Raw genomic sequence first — 12,641 nt, forward strand, 5'->3', positions numbered from 1 at the left:
GAACAGAAATGCATGACTCAGAAAGAGTGAACGAGAAACTGTGATGAAGGATTGTAGGATGTGGGATTCTGGCTTACACTACAGACCACACAAAGTTTCTCGATGCTACATAACAGATTTCTGGTTATTCAGTAATTATTTTGTAATGGTTAGCCTTAAGAAAGAAAAATCAAAACCCAAATGTTATTTAAAGCTTTCTTACTTACTGTGTGATTCTACCACAGGGTTAGCTCTACCACACAAGACAGTAATTGTAAGTATGGCTATTAACAGTCAGCCTTTGCTAGAGACTGCAGAATCCCAATGTCCTATGCAAACAGCAAACGAAGTACAATTGTATATATTTAACACCTAGTATATATGAATGCATTGACACTCTGGCAACTTTGGAAAAGACGATCTCATAATTTTTTGTCTGGTTACTTTGATAAGCACCAAACCCAGGAAATATACAAGCAGTTCTTACCAACTAAGAGGCCCCCATTTGAGCCTCCATTAATAGTCAACTTCTTTGGGGATGTGTAGCCTTCCTTGATGAGGTATTTGGCAGCACACTGAAAGTCATCAAAGCAATTTTGTTTGTTGGCCAAGATACCACCTAGCACACAAATAAAACAAATCAGTTGATGCCATAAAATCCATTCGATACCATCTCTTCAGAAAAACACGTGTGCAAAAATACCTGGGAACAATTCCAGTTTCATGAACATTTTAATAATTGATGCAGCTCAGAAAGACAGCAAAAATGAAAGATTCTTTCAACACAGAGAGGGTATAAGATGGTTCTGGCAATAACTCTAATGCTTTCAGAAACTCTGAATAATACATACCTATACTGTGGAGTGAGTGCCAGGTAATGTTCCTAACCAGTAAAATTAAAGCTAAAAGCTTTGCATTGCAAAATATATACAAAATGACCGCATACAATCCACTTGAGGTTTGATCTAATGGGGCTTTAACAGCATTAAACTCAGTGACAGTTTCTTAAGGCAATAAAGCTTCAACTTATAAAATAAGCTATATAAAATAAGCACTTCTGATTTCCTGGACATAGACTATGTGGCTGGTAATTTATTTTTTTTTCTATTAGTTGTTTTCAAATCAAATGACATATAGCTATGGTCAAAAAGGGACTTCGGAGTTGCATCTTGGTTTGAAATTTTACTAATTAACTAGCAATATGGAAATGCTTAAGATGCTGCCATCCTGTTGAACAGAATTCCAAACGTGATCAGATGTATGAGGAATAAATAATGAGTGAAAACGTAGGTCCAGATGACATCATTGGTAAGACTTCCAGTTCTCAAAATAAAAAAAATTTGCAAGGTGGGTTAGGGAAGGAAAAGGATGGTTTTGCCCTACAATCTTTCGACTATTTGAGCAGAAGAATATCAACCTAGAGAACTCACAGTTTACCAAATCTCGTAATCTTCCTGCTTTAGATGCTTGTTTGCGAAGAGACTAAAACTGGCTTCTCCTCGAAGGTTATCCTACCTTAAGACCTGGTATGTTCTTTCTCAGGCAATTAAATGCTAGTAAGAGATGGGAACTACGAAGAAAATCCTCATATTCCTGTAGCAAAGGCTGTGGTCCAGCCAGGTGAGAGGGGCTCAGTGGATGCAGAATTGGAACTCTAGTTCCTTCTACTTTGTTTAAAAGCTGGATGTTTATTCTAAGCTAATTGCCTAAGGTTCCCACTATGGTCCAGGAACCTCCAGGACAATTAATTCTACCCTAAAATAAGTGAGATGACCTATAATCTGGAGGTGTCTCTATCTCCATTGTTCATCCAGTGATTGTAGACACCCAGTTTACACTGGATGCTTAATTTCTACGTTGCAAAAGTTTGGTAAGATTAACTCTGACATTTAGTCATACAGATCTTGTAGAACTGGGACCAGTAAATTTTTAATTTTTTAACAAATACACATCATTCTCACATTAACAAGACCATTGAACAGACACATACTGGGACAATGAAAAAGTCTTCAAATGTGTGGCAATAAAGGAGAAATAAATCTTACTCTTTGCTCAAAGTTCTGGTCTGGTGTAAAGTCAGAATCCTATTTATACAATTAAACCTAAGTAAACAGATTTCTGTAATTGGTTCTGGAATTAACAAAGAACAGATACATATCTTATTATACAACTGCAATAAAAGACTTGGGTCAAAATTAAACAGGAAATAGGTGGACCAAAGAAGCATTATCATATTAAGATAAATTTTATTAAAACCTATTACAAACCAATCGGCAAATTAAAATTAATGAAGGATACATCATCTTTAGCAATAATATCCTGTATCTGCAAGCATATATAGCTTCTATTTATGAAACTTACATATTTAACTCAATTGTGAGGAAATGACCCAGACAAAAAGTTACTTCAGATGAAATAGTAAAACCAAGATGTAATGATCTGGGAATACTGTTTTGTTTGATAAAAAGTTATTATGAATTACTCCCATGGCAAATTGCTGCATCATAAACACCACTGTCTCAGTGCATTTGCCTTGCTGACAACACCTCCAGCTATTTATGCATCAGATTGCTGGGATATGAATAAGGCGTCACCATTAAATAATGATGGGTACGTTACAGAGATGAGTAGGACTTTTTCCAGCTTTTTCCTCTGGTGAAGAGATGCAGAAAATTGTCAACAGTAAGGCAAGTGAACAAAGACAATCAAAGGATTAAGACAAGGATTGGATGGGAAAAACATGGAGAGAAATACATCAAAGGTATTAAGAAAAGGGGAAAAGAGATTGACAGAGTTTTGTAGTGAGTGACTTTGTTTACCTGCAGCATAAGTGTCAGCTTAAAAAACCCCAAAAGGTCAAATGCCTGCCTACAAGAAGTTGGACCCCCTAAGAGAGTGTGGAGGGGATGACATGTCACTGCAGTTGTGGAGCGGATTGTTTTCATATGAACTTCAGTCACATTCACTAAATATAAAAAACGGGTCTATTCATAAACTGTGCAAAAACAATCTGGAAGAGATACATTCTGAACTCGAAAGTTCACACCTTCTGTAAGGTTCTGCAAATGGTTTATTTTTTGTGTGTGATATCAAAACAGTCTCAAGAGTCAGTGCTGTTGTCTTGGAGTTCTAGAATTGTGGGGCCATGTGCACCTGCAAATAATGAAAAAGGTGTGTGAAAGCAAGCTAGGTCTCCTGCAGTATAGACGGACATTTTTTGGAAAATAATTTCAGAATAAATAGCTGCTTTTTCAAATCCTTAAGTCTAGGGAACTTGATCTTGCTTAAAAAAAAACCGCGTAATTTTCTTGGAAAATATTGTGTTTGTGCAAAACTATTTTTAAGTAGGTTGCAAAAATTAGAACAAAAACCATCTAACAAAAACCATCAGATAACACTGGACAACATACAGATCTAACATATGAGTAAGGAAAAAATTTACTTTCTACAGAATAAGTAAAAGGCAAAAGAAGATATAAGTATGGAAGAGGGAGTGAAGAGCAAATGTTGTCATTTTCATTGCTAAGCCTGCAGTTTTGTTCCTCTACTTGGACTTATTTACCTTTGTGCCAGTTCTCTCCATATTCACCACCGCCCCTGATGTTCGCCACTGCTAGAACACCCCCTAGGTGTTGCACAAAAATAAGTCTTGACACACTGAAAAAGCAAACAGATAGAGGATTATTTTTAACTTCCAATTTTTATATCCCTACCACTTTTACAAAAATACTTTGAGGGGAAGATCTCTCCCAAAATCAATGATGAAATTGTGAATGAAGTTCCTCTTGATGGTAAACCTGAGTAGCCAGGCATTTTTCAATGGTTATCCATGGAAATTAAACCCTCTGCAGCCTTGGGAGAGGAAGGAACTGGCGCTGGTCCAGTCTTCCTCCTTTAGTTCTGCACTTTGGAGGAGAGTGGCCAGTGGTTCTGCTTAAGACAAGACACTCCAGGACATATCACCATTTTTTTAAATCGCCTTCAAAGCCTTCAGTGTGGGGACTAGAGCTATGCAGTACCACTGGACCCCCATAGCTTTCTGAACTGTTCCTCTTCCATGGGTCCTCTGCTTTTTCAGAGAGGAAAGGAAGGCTTAGTGCAAATGAAGAAAGCAAAGAATTAAGACTTAAGACCAGCACTTGATCTTTCATAGAATCATAGAATTGTTTAGGTTAGAAAAGACCTTTAAGATTATCGAGTCCAACCGTTAACCTAGCACTGCCAAGTCCACCACTAAACCATGTCCCTAAGCACCACATCTACACAGCTTTTAAATACCTCCAGGGATGGTGACTCAACCACTTCCCTGGGCAGCCTGTTCCAATGCTTGACAACCCTTTCAGTGAAGAAATTTTTCCTAATATCCAGTCTAAACCTCCCCTGGTGCAACTTGAGGCCATTTCCTCTTGTCCTATCACTTGTTACTTGGGAGAAGAGACCGACCCCCACCTCTCTACAACCTCCTGTCAGGAAGCTGTAGAGAGTGATAAGGTCTCCCCTCAGCGTCCTTTTCTCCAGGCTAAACAACCCCAGTTCCCTCAGCCGCTCCTCATCAGACTTGTTCTCCAGACCCTTCACCAGCTTCGTTGCCCTTCTCTGGACACGCTCCAGCACCTCCATGTCTCTCTTGTAGTGAGGGGCCCAAAACTGAACACAGTATTCGAGGTGCGGCCTCACCAGTGCTGACTACAGGGGCACAATCGCTTCCCTAATCCTGCTGGCCACACTGTTTCTGATACAAGCCAGGATGCCATTAGCTTTCTTGACCACCTGGGCACACTGCTGGCTCATATTCAGCCAGCTGTCAACCAACACCCCCAGGTCCCTTTCTGCTGGGCAGCTTTCCAGCCACTCTGCCCCAAGCCTGTAGCGTTGCATGGGGCTGCTGTGACCCAAGTGCAGGACCTGGCACTTGGCCTTGTTGAACCCCATACAATTGGCCTCAGCCCATCGATCCAGCCTGTCCAGGTCCCTCTGCAGAGCGTTCTTACCCTCAAGCAGATCAACGCTCCCGCACTACTTGGTGTCATCTGCAAACTTACTGAGGGTGCACTCGATCCCCTCGTTCAGATCATTGATAAAGATATTAAACAGATACTAATCTTTGTTTATGAGCAGGTATTTTCAACTTCTGCTTAATGTACTTGTTTTGGACCTTTATAAAACTTTTCTTTGCAAAGAAAAACTCTGCTTCTACCACTGTTTTGTGCCAGGCTCTGCAGTCAAGTTCTGGCCAATCCCCTTATTTATTTTCCACTTGCATTGCTAAATACAAAACAAAAAGTAAAAAATAAAATTACAAGTTCTGCCTTCCCTAGTATCTCTAGAACACTGCTGAAAGCTAAAGTAGCATAATTTTTTTTTTAAATGTCAAATTGCAAAAGTATCAAAGCTATTGCTATCTTTTTAAAAGGGACTGCAGTAATTTAAAATATATTTAACAACTAAGAAGAGAAATAGATCTCTGATCTGTTGAGGCAGTAGCTTAACATAGCAGAAGCTCCAGATGGCAAACCACACATATGCCAAGGAGACCAGTAAAATATTAAAATTTAATCCCAGCGAGTCCTTTTTTTTTCCCTCTAGTAGGTTTAAATTCCTTATTTACTTGAAATCTTTGCTCACGCAAGAAACCACTGCCTGCAGAAACTAATCCTATTCAACCACAAGAGCAAGGATTGGGCCTTTTTACCTTTTAAGTCCCCCTACTGCTTATCAGAAATGTCTTGAAAGACAGTAGTCCTACAGTGCGTCTCATGTGGATGTAGTATCAAAACAGGTAAATTCTTCGTACTTCCCAAAGCAGTTATCCAGGTACTGGCACTTTTTCTTGAGAGTATGTACCAAGGATTAAGGAAACCAAAAGAAAAGCAGGAGGATGTCCGATAAAGAGATTTCTGTATTTTCATAACCCATCAAAGGAAAAACTTTCCACCTAGGCTGGTTATCTGTGGCAATCAGATGGCTCAGGAGGCATGAATTATCTCTGCTTCTGTAAAATCAATTCTGAAGTCCATCGCTGTCAATGGTATTTTCCTTAGATTGCTGTGACATGCTGATCAGATACAACATTGATATTCTATAAGCACAGTGTGCAAAGGTCAGAGAGCATTATTCTGTCACACTCCAGGATGCCTAATTTTGACAGGTTGCTACACAGCTAATGTAGAGTAGCCTGACAGTAGGTTGCATCATGAGATTGTGGCTTCTTAATTTTTGGTATGTTAGAGCCACAAAACCTCCCAGAATATTCTGCACTTCTTTTCCCTGCCTCTGTCCCAATCAAAATCAATAGAAACTTTTTGGTCCAAACTTCCTTGATCTCCTAGTAATCAAAGGCAGCAAGTATAGGAATTGCAGGTAAGGTAAGAGCTTGCTACCCAAATATACTGCCTGAGAATATTTAAAAAATAAAAAATTCCAGAACACAGTCCGTCCTCTTCCATCTGCTGAAAGAAACTGTGCCCGTCTGAGGGATCAGCGTATTTAACCAGCAAAGAATCTGTGAGCAATGCAAAACCAAAGTATTGAATGCATCCTATCCTGTCCATGGACTCCTCTAACAGAGATGGTACCTTGATGATAATTTTTGGAGGGGTCTAAGTGACTTAGGATGTCACAGGATATGCAGTACTCTTATTATAGGAAGCTAGTCCCCATTTCCACAGGCAAACAAATTTTCCGTCACACAGACCCTCAATGGGATAAAGTCCAGAGTTTGGTAACAATCATGTTGCCCAAATTATAAGTATGGTTTAGCATATCTGTGCTCACTCTCAGCAATAGTACTGGGATTTAGACACTGCAGAAAACATTACCTCATATACCCCAACATATACATCTAGCAATGTCACTGCCAATGACAATTAATTAATACCCACTCCGGTATGGTCAATAGTAAAGTGAGTCAGGACCCTAACTTGACCGATACTTTGAGGTAGATGTGCCTAGAGCTTGTAACAAGCTTTCTCAAAGTGACTTTTAAGTTCAAGGAACCAGATTTTATAAGTATATAATCAGGACTCATTAACTTTTAAAAACAGTGAAAATTCCAAGTGATCAGACGGCTCAAAATTCAAGTTTCATACACAACCCTGCTACTGCCTCCTGTGTTCTTCCAGGCGGGTTCTTGCTTCCAGATTTGATTTCAAGTCAACTTGGTGTCTGAGTCACAGCAAACTGGCCAGTCGCCCTGGATGCCTACAAAATATCTCATTCTGCAGAGGAAAGTCTGGCTCCCTGCTCTTCCCAACAGTGTCTATAGTCTTTTGCTCATTATCCCTGTTTTTCCTTCTCTCCTGGGAGCAGGGTAAAGAAAAAGAGTAAAGGAAAGGGCAACAGGGTCAGGAAGAAGCCAGTGGAGGGAGCAGAAAATAATTCCTTCCCTGGAGAACTCCTTCCAGACCCTATCACTCTCAAGGAGCATAACACAAAAAAATCAGAAAACAGATATTGTTTTTTACAGTATAGAACATGAGTAGCTGTGCTTGAAGGAGCAAGAATGCTTTCCCAGAATCACTGATCTGCTGTCAGGTATTACAGCTGCCAGAGAAATGCAGGCTAGTGCACTGGTGATGGGGAAAAAATCCCGAGTCGCTGGACTTGGTTGCTTGCTTGGCTTTTGTGGAGCAGGAGGCAGTGGTAACAAAGTACCCAAAAAGAGTAATCTTGCACTCTGCACCCGTGGCTGCTATGTTGCCTGACCTTTCTGTGGGCTTACAGTCTCTCCCCGCACCAGCTCTTTGCTGAAAGGCTTGGCACAACCTGGCCCTGTAGCAGCAAAATGCAATTTCAGAGTCTGCTTCACAATCAGCTGTATTCCAGGATGAAGCAAAAATTACTTCTCCTGTACCCGCACAGGCACATACAGAACAGTGAAGGGAAACACGTTGGTTCCTGCAGGGTAATTAGCCGAACCTGAGGCATTAGTGGTGGGTTTGTGGCGGCGTTTCCCCAGGTGGCAGGTTGACACCTGCCAACCCACCGGTGTCAGTTCCATCAGCCTTAACTTGCACTCGCTATGCAGGCTGTATAATTCATGACAGTGCTCTGGCGGGCACCATACTCAAAGTGCTACCAAATGCAGCTCTTCAGTCCAGAGGACCATATAAAAGATGCATGCTTGCATTCAAAAATAAACCACTACTGTAACTGACTTAATGACTTTGGCCTATCATTCTCATAGTTAATTCTGGATCCTCTAACCTGTTGGTTTGTTTCTATTGCTTTCGGTGCAAAAGATTTCATTTTCATTTTTTTGTGTTGGAGAATAAATGAAAAGCAACATCAGTTTCTGATGAGCACAAATAAGGTCCCCAAGCCAGAGAGTTGGCTCGTGTTAACAGGTGAGAAATACCAGTGAGAAAACATTGTACTGGCTTGAAGAAATACAGGACAGAAACTAACCACTGGAAAGGAAAAGGTGGAGTGCTTTATGAAAAGTTATAAGAGCCTTAAGTTAAAATAAAAAATCAGGAATATTTACCCAGGAACTTCTTTCTTTCTTTGTTTGTTTTAAAGGTAAGCAGGCTACTACCCGGTTGCATTTCCATAGCCATGCCTCGGCTCAGGATCAGGTAAACTATGTGGCAAGCCTTAGCCTTGACCAACCTGTGGCTGCCTTCTAGCAGCACTCGTGCCTGTGGTCATCTACAAAAAAAGGACCGAATCGTGGTGTTGGGCTGTGGCTGGAGCAGCACTTGGACCTGGGAACTACTCGTGGAATATTGCAGTACATAGTAACAAGGACGTAGTCAAACATTACCTGAATCTGCCAGGTAAAGGGGGAACTGGACAACCTGCCTTTCTGGCGTAAATTCCCTATTACAATTTCCTTGCCCTTATCTTACCAGCCTACTTTTGGAATACACTTCCTCACCGAGTACTCAATTCTCAGGTTATTAACCATGAAGATGCATTTGAAGGCTTTGGCTTTTCTTATTTTTCTTTTAGAAAGAAAAAGGCTGAGAAGGGACATGCTGATATTACATAGGGAGAGAATGAGGAGAGAGGTGTGGCCAATCATGTTTTATTTACATTGTCAGTGGGATAATGTGTTTTGATCTGGAGGTGACTGATAGTTGTCTGTGCATTTACTTCTATGGGACTGTTATAGATTCATATTCTGATTTTATGAGCTGTATAATAAAGGTTTCATAGGGTTCAGGAAGACATAGGTCACTGCTCCCACCTCCCATCTTCCTCTCTTCTGACTGTCGGCCGCACCCTCCTGCTGCTGGACTCCTACAAGAGTCAATTTTTAACTTGCCAAAATGGCAGAAAACCACCCACCCCTTTTTGCTGGGATAGTTTTCTGCCATTCTTGCGAGGTAAATCAGCTTAGCAAAGGTTCCAGCAAGCACCAGGGCCAATGAATGGGCGGTGGAAGGAGGCACCGTGAGATACCTTCTCCTTTTGCCAGCAGCCAGCTCGTGTCAGCTCTGCAGTACATGAAATGTTTTCTTAAATCAATAGATACATAATATTTACTTTAAAAAAGAAAACATTATAAGTTTTATCACAGTTTTCAGCATCTACAATAAACTGTAATAAATCAGTGCTTGAGCCTAATCTAAAAAGGAATTTAAAAACTGTTCTGGTTATATAATTGTGTCTCTCAAAAACCACAGGAAATTAAAAATGTAGCTTTACAAGGCAGATAAAAAACATTCAAATAATCATAGAACACAAGATGGGAGGTCTGTTGTTAGACAAGGTATTTGCTAGAAAGGACAAGAAACTGTAAATGCTATTTAGAAATACAATCACAGTGACCTGGAAAAGCGAGCACTACAAAAGATTTCTTGAAGTGTGCTGACTCTAAAGCAAAACTGGTAGCACCTAAACTTAATAGGATGGTTTCATAATACATTATTTTTGTGTTGGTGAGCTGCTCTTTTACTACTTGAAAAACTGCTCTCCATTCAGTCCTTTACATTTCTGTTTTCCCCTGCCTCAACTAGGAGCATTTCTTACATATTACAGAGAATAACTGCCTCTTGGTAAGTCTATTCAAATTCCCTTGCTGAGGAAATAAGCCTTTTCCTTAAAGAGATCATCTATTCAATAAAGCTTATGGCTTTTGAGGGCTACAAATCCTGTTTTGCACACAGCATTTTTCATTTACAATGCATTGCTTTGCATATGCAGAGCCCATATCTTGTGCATCTCAAGACAGAATCATCTTTCCTCTTTCCTGATTATATGAGAACACAGTAGGATTTTGCTTCTGATGTAATCTCCTCAAAAGTATAATACAAAAGTACAGCTAAATTTTAATTATTTACATTAATTTAAACAAACACTCAATTTTTCATAATATTTAGACATAGGTAATTGTATAACTTGGAAAAAAGAAAACTTCCTATGTTATTAGTTCAGCAAAGGGCTCTCATACTTGCTTAATGTATTATGTCCATATGCTTTTCTGTTGAGCTCAGTGACAAAGCAGGAAGAGGTTAAGGTGTAATCCAAAGGGCAGGGCGCCTGCTGTAAACCTCGGAAGAGCACAGCACTTCTCTGCTCTGACATAGATTTCTTCTGCGACCCTGGGCAAAACCCTTGAATTCAGAACTAACAAAGCAGACAAATGATGCCTGCACGCTGATGTGCAGTCTTTATGGCTCCCATCTTGCGTCTCAGGGACCTGAAATGCATTACTCTGTCAGATCCATAGTCCACCCTGCCCCCAGTTTGTGACAGTTGTTAATACCAGATACTTCAGAAGAAGGTATAAATTATCCCGCTTACCTGTAGCTTGGTGTAATTGATATGTTGAAGCCTCCATATCCATACAAGAAGGCAGGATGAGAACCATCCAATTTAATTCCTTTCTTGTGAATAATAAACATCGGGATCTTAGTACCATCTTTGCTAGGGTAGAAAACCTAACACAAGAGAAAAAGAAATCTGAAATGCTGTTACTGTCGTAACTCTCCACAACTGCTGTTAACAAGAATTGGAGGCGATCACTTCCACGGTGTCCAATGGGTAAAACTTTCCGAGCAATCTGCACCAATTGCTCAGGCCAGGTTCAGTAATGACCATCACCCACTTGGTTGCTTAACAGCTCTGGAAAACGTATCAAAATGAGACAATACAAAAGGTATGACAGTCATTTTTACTCATCTTATCCATCAATTCTACATACCAGAGGGTTTAAGAGAATGCTACAAAAACAACACAATTCTCTGCAAGGGAAGACTGGCGTCGTGAAAACACAAGAAATGCATGGTCCATCATACATGAAAGCAGCAAAGACTGAGCTGGCAAGGAGAATGAACAGAATTAAAACTAGATTTCCAAGCTAAAACTAATTTCTAAAAATGTCTCCTTTTTAAAAATTCAAAATTTCAGACACTAGAGAACAATGGACAGAGAAGAAACAAACTCATGGTAGGGTGGTGATTTAGTGAGACCCCACTAAACATTACATTGTTTTGGGTAACAGCGAGCTATGTTACTACCAAATAAATATGTAAACCTCTCTGAAAATCTGGTACCTCTCTCGTACTGCTGAAATCACAGAGAATTCCTTTGTATCAGTTGATGCAGCAGTCTCTGCTTAAAAACATAAATTTAATCAGAAGCGGAAGGCCAAAGAGATTTAAAAAGTCACAGTATTTTGGCTTTAGTATTAATACATTAGCATTAACAACATTTCTTAATGGAGTCACTCCACACACCAGATTCAAGTCAAAAGAGTAAACTTTGAATAGCTGAAGACACTGTTTCTTACTAAGCCTTGTGAAAACAGCAAAAAGCTGACTACTCAACACTTGCACATGCAGCATGAATTCACCAAAGCAAGTCTGTATCCAGCAGAAGTGGACTAAGCATTGGCCAGTCTTTCCAGGTTGTCTCGACAACCACTGCACCTCATCAGGGTGGTAACATAAGCCATGACAGAAACTTTCGTAGCGCTCGGTGCATTTTCAGGCATTACCTAGCAGCTGGAACCAGGAGCCCTAACGCTGTAAAACCCTCAAGCCATCCAACAAGACAACTGAACTACCCCCTGACTTTCAGGAAATCGGCTCCCAAAACACCAAGTATCCACACAGCACGTGCTTTCATATGTTTTTCCATTACTGCTACAGCACTGTGTGAACTTAAAAGCTAAATTCCATGTACACAAACATAGACTGCAATTACTTAACACAGTTCCTGTATCTTCTTGTTTTGATGCATGTATCTGCCTGCATGGTCTAAGCTAGGATCCAGCATGTCTTATTTTGCCAGTCAAGCAAAACACGTGGGTGTGAATGCAGTTTACTGTATTCATGGTTGCACTAGATGATCTTAGAGGTCTTTTCCAACCTTAATGATTCTATGATTCTATACTGCTTGTCATGAAGTTCTGGTGGTTCTTTTCATTGCTTTGGTTTTAGCATCGTTATTTGCAGCTTCTAGTCTAATTAGAAGAAAGAAGTAGTAAATGAAGAATGACATTCTTATTTTGTTGCATGTTTGCAACCTCTGTGCTTTTAAAGGAAATAGACCTACCATGCTTTATAAAGCACACGATCAACAGGATCTATTTTTACAACACATGAACCCCAACAGTAATATGAACCTGTGCAACACATTTATTCTGAGCATTGCCTGTAATGTGAAACATGTAAATCCACATGGCATATTGAAAACAAAATAATCACATTTAA

The 12,641-nt window shown here is 40.0% G+C and overlaps 1 protein-coding gene across 1 annotated transcript in view; it reads right to left on the reverse strand.

The window, feature by feature from the left end:
• PREP (prolyl endopeptidase) overlaps positions 1-12,641 on the reverse strand; it is a 110,555-nt gene that overhangs the window by 7,652 nt on the left and 90,262 nt on the right. The window contains exons 11-13 of the mRNA XM_072855588.1: positions 10,729-10,865; positions 3,542-3,636; positions 467-598 (exon numbers count right to left, since the gene is read on the reverse strand). Coding sequence (XP_072711689.1) covers positions 467-598; positions 3,542-3,636; positions 10,729-10,865 — 364 coding nt within the window. The remainder of the gene's footprint in view (positions 1-466; positions 599-3,541; positions 3,637-10,728; positions 10,866-12,641) is intronic.

The sequence above is a fragment of the Ciconia boyciana genome, chromosome 3 (genome assembly GCF_034638445.1).
Source record: "Ciconia boyciana chromosome 3, ASM3463844v1, whole genome shotgun sequence".
Taxonomy (NCBI): Eukaryota; Metazoa; Chordata; class Aves; order Ciconiiformes; family Ciconiidae; genus Ciconia; species Ciconia boyciana.